This window comes from Scatophagus argus, chromosome 1 (genome assembly GCF_020382885.2).
Source record: "Scatophagus argus isolate fScaArg1 chromosome 1, fScaArg1.pri, whole genome shotgun sequence".
Taxonomy (NCBI): Eukaryota; Metazoa; Chordata; class Actinopteri; family Scatophagidae; genus Scatophagus; species Scatophagus argus.
The window spans coordinates 16,087,706-16,106,615 of NC_058493.1; the positions used below are offsets into that span (position 1 = coordinate 16,087,706).

Genomic DNA, 18,910 nt, shown 5'->3' on the forward strand with positions numbered 1-18,910 from the left:
TGGGGGCGAGTTCAACACATCATTTATCTGTAATATGAGCACATGGTCGTGTCATTTAGATGATTTAAGTGCCATGGATCAAAATAATTGTTTGGAGAAGAGATGAGTAACCCAAAATTGAGCACTGTCTTGTGGCAACAAAACCAAACCATGTGTATCCACAGATGGGAATAATGGGGGCCTTGTCACATCTCTGTGCCTGTCTGCTCCACCACCAACTCATTGCTGTGTTGAGTCACCTGTTTTAATAAACATGCGACAGCCGCCCGCAGCTCAGTTTGGAGAGCGAAAGACAAGCTTCTTATTAAGTAACGTATCTGTTAACCTTCATAATGTCGGAAGGAAAAATCATTCTAAACAAAAGGGGAAACAAGGAGGTATTGCTTTAGCTTAAGGGGACAAAAGGTCCAAAAAGAAACCTCTTGTTTGAGGTTCACCTTGATGGATACGATTCAGGTGCTCAACTTGACTGTTGAAGCAACAGACTTTGAAACTGGAATGCCTGCCATGTATTCCATTCATGCCACAGACCCTTACAGAGTAAGGAGGGCTTTCTGTGTGGCTTTCTCCTCTTGTGTGCTTACGTCTGACTAATTTGAACTTCCTTCACCTCCTTTATCCTCATAGGAGTGATTTTTGCTCCATTGCAATACACTTGCTGGTGTGTTTTTATTATCGGCCTCACACACCATATGGTCTCTTCATTCAGTCTCCTTGTTTTTCTGGAACTGCATCTCATTTTTGTGTGTCTTGTTTAGAGGCCTGCTGGCACACCACAGTTTCTACGGAAAGTAAACATCATGGAAACCAGATTTTTAAGGACATCCGCAGGCCCCTGTCCAAAAATCCAGTTCTCACTTTTGTGTATGGAGACCAGCCCTCCAGTGTGTATGTATATATCTGTGTACGGTGGAGGTCCTTCCCCTTGAACTTGGACATATAAAGAAGCACAGTGGTCCACCTGTCCAAGATTATATAATGTCAAAAAGTAAACAAGAAAAGGATGTCTCAGTTGTGCAATCCTCCTGTTGCCTTTAACTGCGACTAATGTGGAGTTGTGAGTTTCCCATTCCCATTTGGCCTGACAGGATTTATGTCTCTGGGTCGGTGCAGATGAGTAAGGAATAACACACAGGCCTCGTTTGAATACAGTCATCAAGCCTGAGTTTACATGATCACTAATTTTTGTCACGAGGCCTTACTCAGGACCGGGAAATGCAGATTGTAAAATCATAATCCAGTCATTCTTATCATGGACTGCTGTCTGTCAATAGTATTCTAAAAAGTTGAAAAAGAGGTAAAAATGCACTCATGATTCATAGTGTTTCAATAGTGTTCAAAAAACAAAAAGCAAACCATCACACAGACAGACAGGATATTATACCAGCTGAATCCCAAATATGTGTTTTTACAGGTCTGTGAATAAAGAATATGCAAAGAGTAACATAATGGTGCCAGGTATTTGTGGATTATCTTGTTTCAGTCACAGAGAAAAATGTGTTCGAGGTGGGGAAATTAAATAAAAGTCATGGCCACACACCAAGTATCAAATTACTTTGGCAAATCAAAAAATGTGGTTGAAAGTTGAGGCTCTAAAATCAGACGTCCTGTATCACTGCACAACTTCAACATAACCATAGAATATAATCACAGTTACAAAATTACAAAATGGACTTCACAAAGATGACATTTGCCAATTTTATCCTGTAAAGAAATGCCCCTGATTTGCATTAGACATCTGGATCTATTTAAATGTCATCCAGTAGATCGAAATATCACCCTTTATTTATATTATTTATTCTATCTATAATGCTATAACATAATCCCTGCTTTAATTGTAATACAGAATTATCTGATATACCAAAAGCTACACAGCACTGGAGGAGGAGGCTGAGCAAATCCAAGCCTACAATAAGAAGTATCTCTGGGCCGTGTGCTGTGCAATATAGATGAACCCCATGTGGTCAGAAATTTCCCTGGGAACATCTGACTACACAGCATAACCCGTCAATGCACGATGGGCCAGACATCCTGCTAAACCTGTATTTTGACTGAAGGCAGAACCCAACCTGGCAAGGGAAAGAAAATCTGCTGACATTCCTTCTGAGTGGTCGTGTTCTTGTAAATATCTCAGATATTCCAGACAGAAATCAGGCTCATAATGGAATAAAATGTGAACTATTTGGGTCACAACGCAGTGAGCTCTCTGCACGGCCAGTAAGGAGATACAACAGTGACATGTGATGAAGCCTGTTATGAGAGCAGGAGATCCACGTTCGTCCATCTTCCCGTCTTTATCCTCTCCAACAGCCGTCGTATCGTTGTGTGAAGCATTTAATAAAATATTTACTCATGACCTGAACTTCCACAAGGAGGTCGATGTGTTGTTATCCACAGCATTGCACCTGAGCAGTTTTTATACCACACTTCCTAAAACAGATGTATTTTGACTTTAGCTAATGATACTGCACAAGTTTGTTTTAAACACGAGGTATAAAATAAGTGATGGAGGTCTTGCAGGTTTTGCAAATGCTGTAATGGGAGCTGCAATGAACTCAAAAACCATCACGATCTTATTGAGTTATTTGCAATTGCATTGTTGAGTTTGGCTGGAATGAAAACCTGGATGTGGTACCCTGTTTGACCTCTGACCCCGCCTGGTTGGTTTTTGGAGCTGTGACAGTGAACAGGTCATTAGGCCGTGAAACTCTTACAGTTCAGGTCCTGAACTGTAAGAGTTGCTGTCCGGCAGTGTTTTTAAAGCTATTAAGTGTTACTGGTACAACAAAAATCAGCAAATGTTAAAAAACAAATTGTGTGATTTATTAATCCATCTAGGCCATCCATATTGTAAAAAAAAATATTTGAATCTTGAATATGTTGCAACTTAATATGTTGCAGATGATCCTTGTAATCACTTAATGGATCTTTTTAATGTATCCCACTGTTTTCATACCTTTATAAAAGGGTGTTTAACTTGTGACCAGTTGCTTTATTAATAGATTAAAAAGAAAGTTTCTTTCTATATTAGTTATGGGCCATTCAGAAGAACAATTTCTGACACACTTTGGAGTCTTCCTTTAACGTCGATCACTTGTTTCTAGAAACGAGCTGCAGATGACGTGGATCTCCTTGTAACACTTAACTTGGCAACAAAACACAATTAATGACTTATTAATTTTAACTGTAGACTCGTAAGAAAGGGAGAAACTCATGGGCATTTAACAAAGTATTACCAGCATTCCTATCATCGCATCATCATAGTCAAATAGAAAATATCAATTCTAGCCTATGGATTTTACACAACCTGGCAACCCAAAAATGTGTATGGCTTCTAACTAACCCATGAAGCGTCAGTCCCAACGGATATAAGAGATCATTTCATTAGTGATTTTAAATGTGCTTGTTGAGGGTCTCCCTGTTCCCTGCTGCCTGTTTAGTCTGCAGTTTGACGTGTGTCTGTATCTTGTTGTGAAGATACATATCTGGGTAATAAGTGTCAGCTCAACGTGATTCAGAGATGGTGATCTAACTGGCTGCCGCTGACTCCTGTGACAGCCCTCTGATTTACAGTATATGTAGTTTCCTTCCTGACTTTACGCTGCGTGTCTGCGCGCTCTTTGCCAAGAACATAGTCTACTTGAGGGAGGCTGGCGAATGAGGGAGTGAGGAGAGATACTAATTTTTTCCTCTGGTGCTGAGGGGGTCTCCTTCTCTATATAAGGCACTCTGGGCTGCTCAGGAGTCACACAGCTCCTATGTGCTTCAGGAACACCGCCAACAAGCAGCAGCCTGGTCCTCTCACACGGGAATAATACAGCGCGCAGAGGAAACTGCTCCGAGGCATCCAAGCCACTAGATACTAACTGAGAAGAGAGAGGTGAGCAAGATGAGACGCTGCACTCACTTTAATTTGAAATGTATGGTAGCTTTCCGGTACGCTGTAGTGTAAGAGTAGGCTTCACTGCCTTTATTTAATCATGCAGAAGTAAAAAAGACAAACTGTGAAGTCGAACTTGCAGACGATTGAGATCTCGACTGAAGCAACAACTTTTATTCTAATTTGATCAGATGTACTGATACGCTCCTGACAGCAGCATGAACATGTGTCACTGTGGGTTACAAACCGTCCCAGTGTGTAAGAGGCTTTTGGCAAGACACTGCCATTCATTGTGAGTCTGCAGTCCCCACTGAGGATGTGTCAGTGGGAGAGCATAAGCTACCGAGATGGAAAATACTACAGGCTGCAAGCTCGTGAGTAAAGTGGAAAAGTGATTCAAAGATTAATGCTAGATTTACAACAGAATGAAAAGCCACACTTCATCGCCCCAAAAAACACAGATGTAAGCAAAAAAGTGAGCAAACATCTGAGTATAAATCGGACAGTTTATACTGTGATATGAGCTGTGCTTGCATCCACTCGTGGTGAGGTGGAGAGCAGGTCAGTCCCTCAGAAGCTCACGTACGAGCCCACCGGTGGCTTAGGAGTTCTCGTAGACAGCGTGGGGATATGCGCATGTGTCGGAGCCTCTGTCTGTCACTCTGGTATAAAATTCGTGAGAGCCGTGAGAAGGGCTCAGACAGAGAAGCTGGTAGAGATTTAGTGTGAAGAGGGGGCACAGGGAGAGGAGGAGGAGGAGGAGGAGGAGGAGGGTGTGGCGCCTGAGCTGCCCGCTGGCTCGCAGTGCCCTGCGCTGGCACAGTATGTTGACAAAGAGCCGGTGCCAGACCTCAAGTCGCCTTTTCAGCCAGAGGCAAAGAGGTGAAGGGATTCAAGGATAAGAGCAGCCAGTGCGAGCTGGAGCTTGGTTTATTTTTTTATTTCTCCAGTGATCACATTGGCTGACTGGCTCGTCTCTCTTTATTTTATTATAAAGAGAGAATATTTGGCGTAGCTTTGATCTTGGATGTCATCCCTCTTGCTTGTTGCCTTCCAGAGGGAGGTCAGGTGCGGGGTCAGTTACAGAGTATTGTCCCTGGATGGGTCAGGAATGCAGTGTTTTGCTTAAAGATGGTTCAGCAGGGTGAAACCTTTCAGTCTGAACTCCTCAGTGTCCCACCCTGCTGCCCGCTTTGGTTAGAAAATAATCACAGAGAGTCGAGAAGAGGGAGATAGTTTTGTGATGCACAGTTTGCAAGATGATCCTCCATGGTAAACCTCACTATCTGTGTACATTTAGATAAAGCTTGATTCGATCTCTAGCTGTTTTGTACCAAGTCGCCAGTTTATGAGGTAAACCTTTACAATTTAATGTAATCCAGTAGAAGAGCTCTGCAAGTTTATAATGATCTGCTTTTGTTCACATTATATCAAACCCTGAGCCAGACAGAATATGAGAAAAACCTCTCAGCATTAACGTCCTCCAGGATTCCAAGACAAGCAAGAGATACAGCCACAAAAATGACCAAACGTGAACAGTTAACACCTGACTGTAAACAGTAGTTGAACATCCAGAGCTTCTCAAATATTTTATGCTGGATTCATCAGTCATTAACTGCCGGAAGGCTGAACTGCTGGGAGTAATTCAGACATTAATTCAGCATCAGCATCACAAGAGACTGTGCCAGCATCAGTGAGAACATGGCACAACACAAGGTAAAGAATAAAGAATCGCCTGTTTCTTTATGAATGTTTTGTCCCAGCCCTATCAGAAAAAAACAACTGAAGCAGATACGATACTGATGGAAAGTAGGCAATTCTCGGTATTTCTTCATGCTGGTAATACTTTGTAAACCAGCATGTGTCTGTGTTACTTCAGTCACCAATACTCCCATATTTTGCAATCTGTACTCTGCTTTGTTGACTCACACAGCGTGGAAAGACTTATTAAATATTTCCTCCCTGCTGGTTGTGTCTAGGACTCACACACAATCCTTCTGTAGTCTGAAAGTCCAGCCCAGACAGCTGAAGTGTCAGAATGACCCTCGCTCCCACGACCTGGCTCTGTGTCCTCTCCGTCCTGCTGCTGTGCATCAGGAACTCAGCTTCCCTCTTCCTCCCCGACTCCAAGGAGCTCAGGCAGCTGCTGAGCCGCTACGAGGACGAAGCAAATCCGATCGGTACCGGCAACACAGCTGGCAATAGGACCCGACGAGCCATCCGCTGGTCAGACCGAGAGGAGATCATCCAGTTGCACAACAAGCTGAGGGGCGGCGTCTACCCCACTGCCTCAAACATGGAGTTCATGGTGAGACATGTCCCATTAGCCCAATGACCCATTTAGCTCTTATTCTACCTCAGCAAAGATAATTATCAGCTTTAATCTTTGGCTTCACCTCACAAAGAAATTAATTTGAATGTGTCAGCAACACTGAGCTCTGAAATGAGGCTGGTGATTAGGGTTTAAGGTTTTATTCTGCCTATAAAAGTGGTGTTGCTGTTAAAAAAAAAAAAGAAACAACATTTTCTCTCCTTTGGAAACATGCAGTAATGATGGTGAGCCATTGCCAGCCTGCTGTGCTGCTCTTTTACAAGGAGGACAATAATGCTGACTCTGTCCTACCTGCAAACAGCTCATTGCAGGAGAAGACAGACGAGCGAGGGAGGGCTGGGTCAAAGGAGGACAGACAGAATAAGGCGAGAAAATGGGAAAATTATGGGACGACGTGGCACATCAATGGGGGAAAAATGGAAAGGCAATATTATTGAGACGCACAGAGGGTTATTGAAAACCACGAGGGCCATAAAGTTGAGAGGAGCAGTGGTGGCCCGTGTGTCTGTGGAGTGCGGTTATAACCAGGGAGGAAAGTGTCTGAAGATTTCAGATTCCAGCCAACGGGCAGTGTGTGTGTGTGTGTGTGTGTGTGTGTGTGTGTGTGTGTTACTGCATGGTGTTTGGGGTTACAGTAGTGTCTGTGTGTGCATGTTTTAGCGACCACCAAAAGGCTGGAAATTTACTGAGGAGATGTGCTTTGAGTAGCCGTGCTGTGTGCAGTCCTCCCTACCTTCACAGTGCGCCCCCCCCCCCCCCGGCTCCACAGCAGGGGTCAGGTGTCTTCTCTGCTTTCCACCCTCCTCTCTACCTCTGTAAAGAAACCCACTCAGGAAATGTGGATAATTCAGCTGTGATTGCTGGAGATTTGTAGTGGACCAAGGCCAGGCGCCAGCTGCCCCACTCAAATATCACCGTCTAAGGTTAATGTTGTACTTGTGTCCAGCTCAGTTTCAGCTAAGTGGGAGGGAAGTGCAGGAGCTGAGGCCTTGAACAGGTTGTGGTTGTGTATCTACTGAGTCAGAACAAGATGTGGATTACAATGCTTTATGTCACCGCAGATGCGGCAGGTGAATGATGTGATGTCTTCCTATTGGTGTCTAAATTCCTTGTGAGAAACTTGTTTTGCTTCCCCTGTGCAGGTTTGGGATGACGAGTTAGAGCGCTCTGCCACCCAGTGGGCAGAGGAGTGTCAGTGGGACCACGGACCTCAGGACCTGCTCATGTCTATTGGACAAAACCTGGCGGTTCACTGGGGAAGGTAAGATGAAATAACACACAGTCAGTGAGCTATGTTATACATCTGTGGTAACTGGTGAAAAGTCAAAATTTATGAATACCATTACCGGTGCAAGGGATGAGAGTCATGAATTTCCTGTACTGATGTGAAAACAATGTTTTGTTAATTTAAGGCGTTTGAGGAATAAAAACTTGTTTTTTCTTCTAGAAAACATTTAGAAAGGGTTATAAATTGTAGCCAATAGTTTTATTACTGGTTTATAAGTGCTTTACTAATGCTTTATTGATAAGTTTTATATATTTCTAAAATCACAGTCCCTTTGAGTGGTGTTTGCTTTTTATTCTTGACATTAATGCATTCATATATGTTGGAAATTAACTAATAGATTATGGTCCAGATCTTCTGCAGAACTTTTTGCAGAAGGTCTGTCAGGTGCATTTTTATCCAAACAAGCACTGTGGCTCTAGTGATGGCAGGTCAGTCAGTATTTCACTTTAGTCCTGACTGAAATGTCTCAACAGCTACTGGATGAGAAATTTGTAACAGACATTTGCTATTTGATATCATAGCCCTGTTCACAACTTGCCAACTCAAAAATTAGAATGGCTTATAGCTAACAAACATTTAAAACATTAGCAAATTACATTTACATCACAATTAGTAAAGTCATCAGTTAGAACTTACTGACTTTTTATAAAGTGTGACAAAGTTCTCAAAAGTGACATGTTGTCTAAACACAAGCAGCAGGACAGACACCAAATAAAATACGGTATAAAATTATGATTCACACAAGCAAAACCGATTTCAAAATAAGTCAACAAAACTACAAATCTGACCTTGCATTGGATCCCAGCTTTTGGCCGTTTACTACCCTCAGTGTTATGTAGATTTTGAGATTTTGGTCGGTACCATAAAAAACAAACAAACAAACTGAACTTTCATAAATGGGCATCACAAACAGTTGTATTAGAGTTGCTCTGCCATGTCCTTTCTTGTAAGCTACAGTGATTGTGTGCACTCTAGCAAAAGGCAGTGCAAAAACACAAAAAAGTCCAAATCAATTTTTACTGATCTCCTCCTTTAAAAAACTTCAAAATCTATTGCTGTGAGTGAAGCACAAGCGTGGAGGTAGAGCTAGTCCGAGTACATTAAGGTTGACGTTAATGTGAATGAGTGTGTGCGTGCGTGTGCGTGTGTTTGAGTAGACATCAGAGACAGTAGACCTCTGTGTATGACAGTGTATGGTTATCACAGCAGGTGCTCTTCCAGGAATCTGCTCTCATTCTCACAGGCCTTTTCCTCTCTCCCTCTTGCCTTCTTTTCTTCCTGTGCCAACAACCCCCCCCCCCCCCACACACACACACACTCCATTTATAAGCTCAGCACTTTTCAATACCGTAAAAAGAGATGTTTATAATAAGAGCTAGGACTGATTTGTTCGGCCGCTGGGCCATGTTTAGGTTTGCTTTGATTCTATTATTTTTTTTCAGCCTGATTAGATTTCCCCTGTTATGGAGGGGAACAAACTGCTGTTCTGTGTGCCAGGTCAAATTCAGACTCATCACTTGAGGCCCGGAGGGAGGGGGGGAGGGAAGAGGGAGGTTCATGCAGCGTTTCTCAAGTCTGGCCAAAGCACCTGGCAGCTCCCTCAGATATTTCCCTTTTGCCCCTGGTACCTGGATAGCCTGTGACTGAGCCTACTGTTTGTCTGTCTGTGTGTGCTTGTTTGCATATGTGTGTGTATTTGTGTGTGAATGTGTGTGTGCGTGCCCTACAGATACCGCTCTCCTGCCTTCCACGTCCAGGCCTGGTACGATGAGGTGAAAGACTACACCTATCCCTACCCCCATGAGTGCAATCCCTGGTGTCCAGAACGCTGCTCCGGGCCCATGTGCACCCATTACACCCAGGTGAGATGAAATCATACACGTACAGGTCTGCGTCCAAGTCTCAGAGAGTACTACTACCTGTGTGAAATAAAAGTGTGTGAAGCCTTTTGTGGCTGGAGAGGGAGCTTCATGAAGTCTGATAAAAAGAAAGACCTAACGTGATGTCACATGAGTCAAGATCAGCTGGGGCTGAAGACTATTAAGACTAAATCTGACTGTGTGAAGTTAGAAAGAAGTGAGCTTATCTGACCTCTGTTGTCTGCTCCTCATCTCTGCTCGAGACTAGCAGCTCGAAGCTAAATTAGCTTCTAACTAAACAAGCATAACACACCTGAATCTCTAGATGAACTGTCAGTGGTTGTATAAGCATTGTGGGTAATGCAGACGGCAGGTTCTGACAGATGTCACATTTTGAATAAAGAAGACAAGTTCTGCTCTCTTTATAGGTGTTATAGGTCCAGTTTTATAGGAGTGCAATGCTAAATTGATGAAGTACTCCTTTGACGAAGCTCTCGTTAAGTGTCATTTTAGGTTGAATTATGTTTCTGAACTTATTTTTGAACCATCTTTAGGATAAAATCTGAATCAGGTCAAGGGCCTTCTTTTATCTGTAATACAGAACACATGTCCCTTGACAGGTGTTGCAGGGCAGAATACAGCAGGTGGTGTGCACCCTGTATGATATTTCACAGTATTTATGGTCATAGTTGTGAGGGGACTGGGGGGTTAAATGACAGGCACATATAGAATGACTTGTAGACAGTGAAAACAAGGATATTCAAGGATAAATAACATCAGATGCAAGTCATGGAGCAAGATTGCAGGGGACTCAAACTAGAGATGAAGAGAAGAAGAGAAAATGAAAAAAAAAAAATCAAAATGAAACTTAAATGGCCGAGTTGGCCTCTTCATCCCTTAGACTTTACTTTGTAGCTGCTGGGATGACTTTACAGAAACATCCAGGCTCCTCCTTGTGCCTTCACCCTGAAACCTGATCACTGCCATCTGGGAGTCATTTCCAGACACACCAGACACCCCTCACTGCTTGACCTGGATTCTTTTGAAGATGCTGCAGAGAGGAGACAGTGCCAAATCTGAGCATCATCACCTTGCCTCTGCTTTTCATTTGCTGCAGTGCAGGCAGTCATACTCCATACTCCACAGTTACCTGCACAGAGAAATACTAGACCCACTGGAGTTAGAGAGTCCACTGGGCTGAACCCCTAGCACTCAGCACACACCAGTCTATGTGCTGACTCACTGCTTCCAGTGGCCTCTAACTGTACCAGGAAAAAAGATGAACATTCCTGAGGAGGGAGAGCACACATGTTGCAGAGTTTGGGAGGAAAGTGAGGAGGAGTCATGGAACATGCTGTGTTGTATTTGCCGTCAAATGGCACATCATTCATCTGTAACACCACTGCAGCAGCTTTCCCTTTAATAAGGCGTTTTATTTTACCATGGCCAGTTTTGAGCTGACTTCTGTTAAGATATTAAAAACTGCAGTTTTTTTCCACTTCTAAATGGATGATGCAAATCGTGTCGTGATCGTGTCAGGGAGGGCACACTGGGTTCACACGTGGCATGCCTGACTGAGGCACAAGTCCCAGTGACCCCATTAATCGTGACTGCCAATCTAGTCTTCTGGGGTGTCTGACTGAACCACGGACAGTAAAAAAAAAGTGAGGCAGGAAATCTAGGCTACAAGCTCAACTGCTTACACTGCTGTGTGTCCATCAATTCCCTGTGCTAACTTTAGCTATCCTTTCATTTCCCTCTTTACAGATGGTCTGGGCAACAACCAGCCGCGTGGGCTGTGCCGTGCACATTTGTCCGAGGATGGACGTGTGGGGAGAAATATGGGAGAATGCTGTTTACCTTGTGTGCAACTATTCCCCAAAGTAAGACATTCCTTCATGTTTCACTGTTCATCCACACCTCTGCTCTCTTGACTCTTGTTTACATTCTTGCTTGTCACAATGCTGACCAATGCTACAGTGTGTGTTTCTAATGTAGCTACACAGCAGATATGTAGCGGCAGTAGTCCTAGACATCTGTATGACATATTTGGGCCATTAAAATTTCTGCAGAAGTGAGAAGAGACCAAAAAATAAGAAAGCACAGGGAAAATAAAATAAGAGTGGAACAGACGCTTGTTTTCCAGACAGCCCACAGGATTTAGTTGCCTCACAGACAACGAGGGGTGTTTTTATTATTAGACTGTGAGACTAACGACTAGTGTTGACAATGGACAAAGAGTGGTGAAGTAATTACAAGGCCATGAGGCCTGTGATGCTTGACTGATGACTAATTTCCACCTTAGTCAAGTTGTCCACTGCCGATTTCTGCAGGGGCAACTGGATCGGTGAAGCTCCATACCAGCATGGCCGCCCTTGCTCCCAGTGCCCTCCCAGCTACGGAGGAGGATGTAGGAATAACCTGTGTTACAAAGGTGAGAAAAGCCACATGGTTTTAATTCAAAGGTCTTTATCATGTTGAGAACCTGAACCCTATGTGCATGTCCATCTGTAGACTCTCAGCGCTCTGAGACAGAGGACATGAATGAGGTGGAGAAGCCTCAGGTTCCACTACCACCTCGCACCACCGCCAAACCTGCCCCCAAACCTAAACCGTCTGCTCCAAAGAAACCAGTGTCCAAGCCCACCACACCCAAGACGCCAGCTTCATCAGCTCCCAGCAACACCTATCTCGGTAGCTACAGGAATGATAAAAAACGATCTGAAGTTTCCACTTTTTTCGTACATGTCTTAATGGATTTTTTATCTTGTTCTTTCAGCTCAGACCATTAAGTGTGAGACTAGACTGCGAGATAAATGTAGAGGCGCAACCTGCAACAGGTCAGATTATAGTTTGCATGGTTAAGTCTCATTCATTCCCATTTACCATATACTTCTGCTCCACTATCAAGTCTCTCTTGTCTCCAACTCATTTTCTGCCTCTGCAGATATAACTGTCCTGCTAATTGTCTCAATAAGAAAGGAAAAGTTTGGGGAACTCTTTTCTACGATGTGGTGAGTCTGTCCAACATGAAACAACACAGTTTGTAATATGTCACAGTTTATACTGTATATGTATTTTTATAAGTGTTTATTGTTTCAGCAATCAAGTATTTGCAGAGCTGCAATACATTTTGGTGTCATTGACAACAACGGAGGACTGATCGACATCACAAGGATGGACAAGTTTCCGTTCTTTGTCAAGTCCACAAAGAATGGCATCGAGGCCCTCAGGTAGTTAAATATGCTCAGTCTGAATTTCACAACTAGGTTGAAGTCACAGTTGCTGATGCAACTCTTGTGAAATCTCCCTTCTTCTATGATTCACATTTTGGGCAATGATATTTTTTTTTTCTGAGAACCTTTTGTTTGTCTGATTTCTAAACACTATGATGTCTTTTACAGTAAATATAAACCCAGCAATGCCTTTGTGGTGGCCAAAGTGGAAGGTAAGTGAGGCGCTGTTTTTAAGAAGAGCTTTGAGTCATGATTGCATGCAGTTTCACACAGTCAGCCAACACATTTTAGATATGTTAAGTGTTTTCCTTCTCTTTGGCAGAAATGACTGCCGACTGCTACACCACAGTGGCTGAAATCTGCCCTTTCAAAAAGCCCGACTCACACTGTCCAAGGTGCTCTCTCACAACCGTTCTCTAAATCATGACCTAATTATACAATGAAAGGTTTTGCTTCCCAGTATCGTCGAATCAGATGTAAAGTGTACAATTATATTAAAATATTTAAATGATTTTTTAAATATATAACTTTATTTTAGTTGTTTATTAATGCTAAATAGGGATTCCTAAAGTGAAGATTCTTACCTGTTGTTTTTGTTTTTCAGAATCTTCTGTCCAACCAACTGCAAGACTCAACCTTCTTACTGGTCACCTGTGATCGGGAACAGCGTCTATGCAGACGTAAGTCACACACACTGGTTATTTTTACAAACTGATCATGAATCACACCAGAGGTCCAGGTCCTCCAGTTCTGTGCTATTGGTTTTTATTTACTTACGAGATATTACTCCAGACAGAAAGAAAAACATATGTGGATCTGCAGCACTGTTAAGTTATGACAACTTTACAGGCTTTGTGATGGATGGTAGCTATGGAAAGTGATTAAATCACAGTGTGAACAAGCCTCATGGAGAATAGGAGTAATGGTGAGGTAAACCAGAGTGCCAGGTTGTATTACCCTGCATGAGGCTTGACCCCGCCGAGGCTTTTTCAGGCATTATCTATATTGTGTCTCAGAGGTAGGAAACATAGAAAGAAATGCAGCTTCACAAAGACGGGTTTCATCACTCAGAATTCGGTAAATGAGATTAGTCATCATAAAGTAGCCTCCATACTCAACTTATCAGATGTACCGTAAGTATTCACGTCACTCTCGTGGATCATTTTGGAAGTGGAAGTTGGCAGTCACATGAGGTCAGTGTGGTTTTTAATGGATTTTTCAAGGTGATGAAATTGCACCCACATCACAGATCTTTCAAGACTCAGGCACAGAATAAAGCAGCAGAGTGCGCAAGAATGTTTTGCAATCTCAGGCACCCAAACATGTTTTTACAGTGGTGTAGAGGCTGGATATTGGTTAAATATGAGACATAAACCATCTGGTTAGAGATGTTGGAGGGGTGTATGGGCAATGTGATATGTGTTTGGACTAGATATGAATGATTCTGCTCCAGACAGTTGATAAGAGCTCATGGTATGTCGTGTTGGCTCAGACTGTGAAACAAGCGCTCTCTTGTGTGTCAGCGTGGCTGTGCCGACATGTGTCTGTGAATTCCTGCAATATATTTCGTTCTGTATTTGATGATAAGGGAATTTCAAAGATAATCTTGAAGTAAATGAACTGTTACCCATCTTCTAAAAGCATTTCTCTTCTTTGCCACAGAGCTCCAGTATTTGCAAAGCAGCCATCCATGCAGGGGTAATCAGTGCAGATGGTGGTTTGGTGGATGTTCTGCCACTAGACAAGAGAAAGAACTACGTTGGAGTCCTGAAAAATGGCATCCAGTCTGAGAGGTACTACTCAGTTTTTATTTTTATTTATTTATTTTTGTGGTCAACTACCTTTTACTGTAATAATCTTTCAAAAGTAGTAGGTTATCACAGTGACATTCGAGATAGTCTGACTTTTAGATTTGGCTCCATGCAGTCTAGCTGTAGAGTGTTTGAGAGACGCTTTGTCTAAAAATGAGAAGAACCATTCATGCTCGGACATGATGTGTGGCAGCTTCCATCATCACCTCCTTGGTTGTGATTAAAATTAAGTAAGAAAGGCTGAGGAAGTATGAGATTTTGTTTTCACTTACAACACATGTACACATTTACAAATCTGCCATTGTGGGACAGCACAAACACATTCAGTTAAAGGATTCCTGAATAAGGTAATGTTTTCTCAAACCACTAGTCACATTGTGTTTGCAGTAAATGGAGCAAAATTGCTCTACAAAAGTGGAATGAAAATCCCTGTAAATCCCAGGGGGTGTCCCACACTAACAGGTGCAACAAAGCTAAAGGTCAAATAAGTCTGCGCGCGAGCACATGGTTATATGAAGAGGTCTAATGAAGCAAGACTGAGAACACCTGTGTGAATGAGGAGCTGGTGTTTAGGTGCTTTAAAGAGAACGCTAGTCTCATAATCAGAATGAAATGCCACTTTGTTTCACTGGGTACATTCAGCATGACATGTGATCTAAGATCTGATTAGAAAATGATGATCTGTAGGTTTAACTGTGCCCACAATAATCAAGAGTCTAAAAAGGGGAGTGCAGTTGAAGTTTTATGATAGATGTTATATAATGTGGAGATTTAGAATAATACTTATCTTCAATACTTTGCTTTACTTAGAACTTAATGTTGGACCGATGGGAGTGTAGTAAAAAGAACCTTGAGATACAATCAAAATGCTCATAGTAAAACCAAACAAGTAAAATTGACAAGAGAATTTAAAACCCTACCATGTACCCTACCTTGACTTATGTCTCGTGTAATCATGCGTGCAGTGGGATTTCTGCGTGCACACCACGTTTCTCACACCACTTTCATGTCTGTGGCCAGCTCCAGTGGACCAAGCTTAGGCAAGGAAGCCCTTGAGGCCAGTTCTGCTGGCATGTGGCTTTGTGAGAGTAATGGTGTGGTTTGGTGTGTGGATGGGCCACACATGGGATCTTTGCTTACTTTACCCAAGCATTTCAATTGAGCATGCAAAGTGCTGAATGGCCAAAATAATTCAAGTCTGACTACGATGAAATCTAATGCAGAGCTGCAAAGGCCCCACTCAGGGCACTGGGATAGGAGGTCAGTAAGCGGCTGAGAGGGAGTCCGTGCCATGTGCCAACATCATGGCAGCTCGGGCAGTTTGGACTGCATTCTGTTGCTGGGGAAGTAATAACAGACTATCTGATTACTCGAGGATGGAAATGCTGTCAGCCACTTAGTCAGAGCTTTCCTATATGGACAATTATATGTGATGTGATACCAATCGCGCAGCCCTCTCCTGATTATTGATTGTGGCAGAGCTTCAAGGTCTCTTCACTAATGAACTAATTACAAAGTCATCAAGTTTTAACACACGCAGTTGCTGGAAAAGGTCAGACTTAGAGAGCTGACACACTGAGTCATGCTGCCAACGTGCCATTTGGTGGATGTTGTGAACACCATGATTGGGATTTGGCTGCCGAAGATTTGGGCAATACTAGAAAGCAGGCCAGGTGTCCTGGCCAACAACCATTGTGCAAAAAGATGTATTTATTTGACTTTAAGGGGGAGTACTACTGTAGTCTGAACACAGTTGTATAAAGTCTTCTGTCTGACACTTAAGATAGCAGATGATTTCATCAGGGTTATCTCAGTTCGTGCTTGACACTTGAAACACCTTTTTTTTTAAATTTTATTTTATTTATTTATTTTTTTTACAAAAAGTTGCAGTTCACCCTGGAGATTTGCAGTTTGAAAGTAGCATTTTGCTGCTTCAGTCTTTCATCAGCCTTCTGACTCTCCTGACTCTAAAGACGTAACACATAAAGTCACTGAATTGTCCCTTTAACATGATTAGTAGCAACAGCTGCGTCTGTAGCTGTGTTTACCAAATGTGACATGTTTTCCTTCTTGTCTGTTTGCAGCAAGAGCAACACAGAGGGAGGCTCTTTCCGAGTATTTGCCGTGAGGCAGTGAGGCTTCACTTCAGAAGTCCAAAGACCAACAGAGTCACCTCAGCTGCTCTTGAAGAGCAGGAAGTGCCCACAGGTTGGATACCATGGCTGACCATCTGTCTCTGTTCCAGCAGATTGATGGATGAGCTTTTCCTTCTTCATTAATAACAGTAGACACCCAGTAAATTTCTTGGACTCCTTTTTTCTCAGCTTTTAACTCCAGACATGGATATTTCTTAGCCATACTTACTTAATCTGTGACTATGGAATATTTTTAAAAATATGTTATGGATTGAACAGCTGGTGCTGGACGTTTTGAGTTGTTTTACAGAAAGTATTATGTTTACATTGATGTTCTTATTACAAATTTCAATTGGTTTTCATACACAGGAATGTATACCGATCACACTGTATTTAATCATTATGCTCAGAATATATGATATTTTGTTTGTTTTAAAAATGGAGTACCATATATTAACACTTTTACGTTCATACTGATTTGTTTTTGTTGCCTTTCTGCTCACCTGGATAGTCACTGCTTTTTGCTCTTGAAGATTTAGACTGTGAAACTAAATCTAAGTCTAAATTTCACTTCTAAGTCAAATGTTGTGCTCATTCTGAGTGAGGATGTTTTGATGGCTGGGCGGAACAGAACTTGTCAGGCAGAAGAGGAGGGCAGAGGAAGAGAAGACACAGTGTGGTAAATGGAAGTGTATACAAGCAACAGGCACTGCTGTTGATAGAAAATGTTGTCCTTAAGGAGGCCGGTGTCGCTTCAGTGCCAGACGTTTAGAGAAGGTGTTATGTTGCTAAGTTCGCTGTGTGCTATGCGATAGCTGGTGCAGAGGGGATCCTCGGAATGATGCCAGTAATATTCATATTTATTACAGCTCAGTGTTTTCCTGATTTCCTTGTTTCTGTTGTTTCTGTAAAGTATATGAAAATGCTTAATTTGTCCCCTGCCCCCCTAAGACAGCTGAATGTGGCACATGTTTCAGGTGCTGAGAAAGTGTAGAGACTAGACCATTTTCAGGGGTGTGTGAGTGTATTCAAGGTTCTCATGCTCGGAATTAGACTTATGACATCAGACATCAGGCCTAAGAACAACCTGTCCTATGCAGTACATGCAGGACACAGACTTTGCTGAATACTTTTCTCACCGCAGTGCCTCATTTTATTGAAGTTTAGTTTGCTATTTGAGTCTTTTTATACTTCTCTAAAGCATTTCTGCCATGCTGCTTAAATGCACATAAAGAGTACATTTTAACTTAGTTAGCATTCCTCATGGAAACTTATGAAACAAATGTAAAGTCCAGTTTGTGCTGCGGGACTGTAGTGTTCAGTTGGGGTCTGAAATAACACGAGATAAGTTATAGTACCATTAAGCCTTGTTGTTCTACCTTTTGATTTCCTGGATAAAACAGGCTAACTGAGCATAAAACACAAGACTGTAAACCTGGCCAAGAAAAAAATAACTCTTCCTTTAGGTATATGTCAACTTTATCTCCATATTCTACCTCAGTCCTATCGCTGCGCTAGGCATTTATGTCCTATCTATATGGCAATTTGTATGGGAAATGCAAAAGGTTTTGTAAAGTTAAGGGAACTGTAAATATTATGATTTTTTTGTTTTTGAATAATCCTTTATGCGGTAAGATATTATTAAAACGTGTGAATTGTTGTAATTGTCTCGTTTTTATACAGGTGTAGGATGGGTTATATATTTTGCACAATTTGAAAATAAAGTATGACTTACAAAGCAACAACATGTGCTTGTGTTTGTGTTTGTTTAAAAGAGATGCCCGCTGACTACATTAGCTCACGTTTAGCGCAGCCTAATCAGACAAGTAAACAGGACACCGAGTGTTTTACTCTCACCCATGTGAAGTTATGACTTTATGGACCAAAAAAAGGTTAGGATTCCCTTTGTTACTGTATTACTGTATCCTCAGGGTAGTGAGTGAAAAATATGAGAAAAACTACTTTAATATCATCTCAAAACTTTATTAAAGTTTGACCAGAGCATCAGGTTGAAATCTGTGTGTCAAGCATTATGAATGAAATTTAGACCCAGGCCACCCAGGATTTGTCCATTATCTTTGGAAGAATATCACCGACCATGATCATAACCTGGCTGTGCTTCTTGCGGACACGCGCATGCCGAACGAAGTGAAACAATAAATTGAAGTTTTACTCAAGGACCACATACATAATATGCCAATGGGGTGGGATAATTTCAGAACAAAGAGAGAATCTCCTTGGAGTTGGATAAAATTTTATAATCTCATATTTTTCCATTTCTGACTCATAGGCTGAAGTTATCATTTGTCACTTAACAGCTATTTGTGACAAGGTCATTGAGATGATAAGATCACTGTATATATGCCATT

The 18,910-nt window shown here is 42.1% G+C and overlaps 1 protein-coding gene across 2 annotated transcripts; it reads left to right on the plus strand.

Annotated features, from left to right (window-relative positions):
* The first annotated feature begins 3,475 nt into the window (after positions 1-3,475).
* On the plus strand, positions 3,476-18,286 carry crispld2 (cysteine-rich secretory protein LCCL domain containing 2). Of its 2 annotated transcripts, none has more exons than XM_046386926.1 (15): positions 3,476-3,880; positions 5,860-6,188; positions 7,355-7,473; positions 9,230-9,362; positions 11,127-11,242; positions 11,693-11,793; positions 11,874-12,053; positions 12,139-12,199; positions 12,307-12,373; positions 12,462-12,592; positions 12,764-12,807; positions 12,918-12,990; positions 13,200-13,275; positions 14,258-14,388; positions 16,491-18,286. In XM_046386926.1, exons 2-15 carry the CDS (start codon positions 5,919-5,921, stop codon positions 16,540-16,542), a joined length of 1,554 nt encoding a protein of 517 aa, XP_046242882.1. In that variant the 5' UTR covers positions 3,476-3,880; positions 5,860-5,918; the 3' UTR covers positions 16,543-18,286. The 2 variants fall into 2 exon arrangements, with proteins under 2 accessions (XP_046242882.1, XP_046242874.1); XM_046386918.1 differs by having other exon boundaries at positions 3,477-3,880; positions 5,884-6,188.
* Positions 18,287-18,910: the final 624 nt, after the last annotated feature.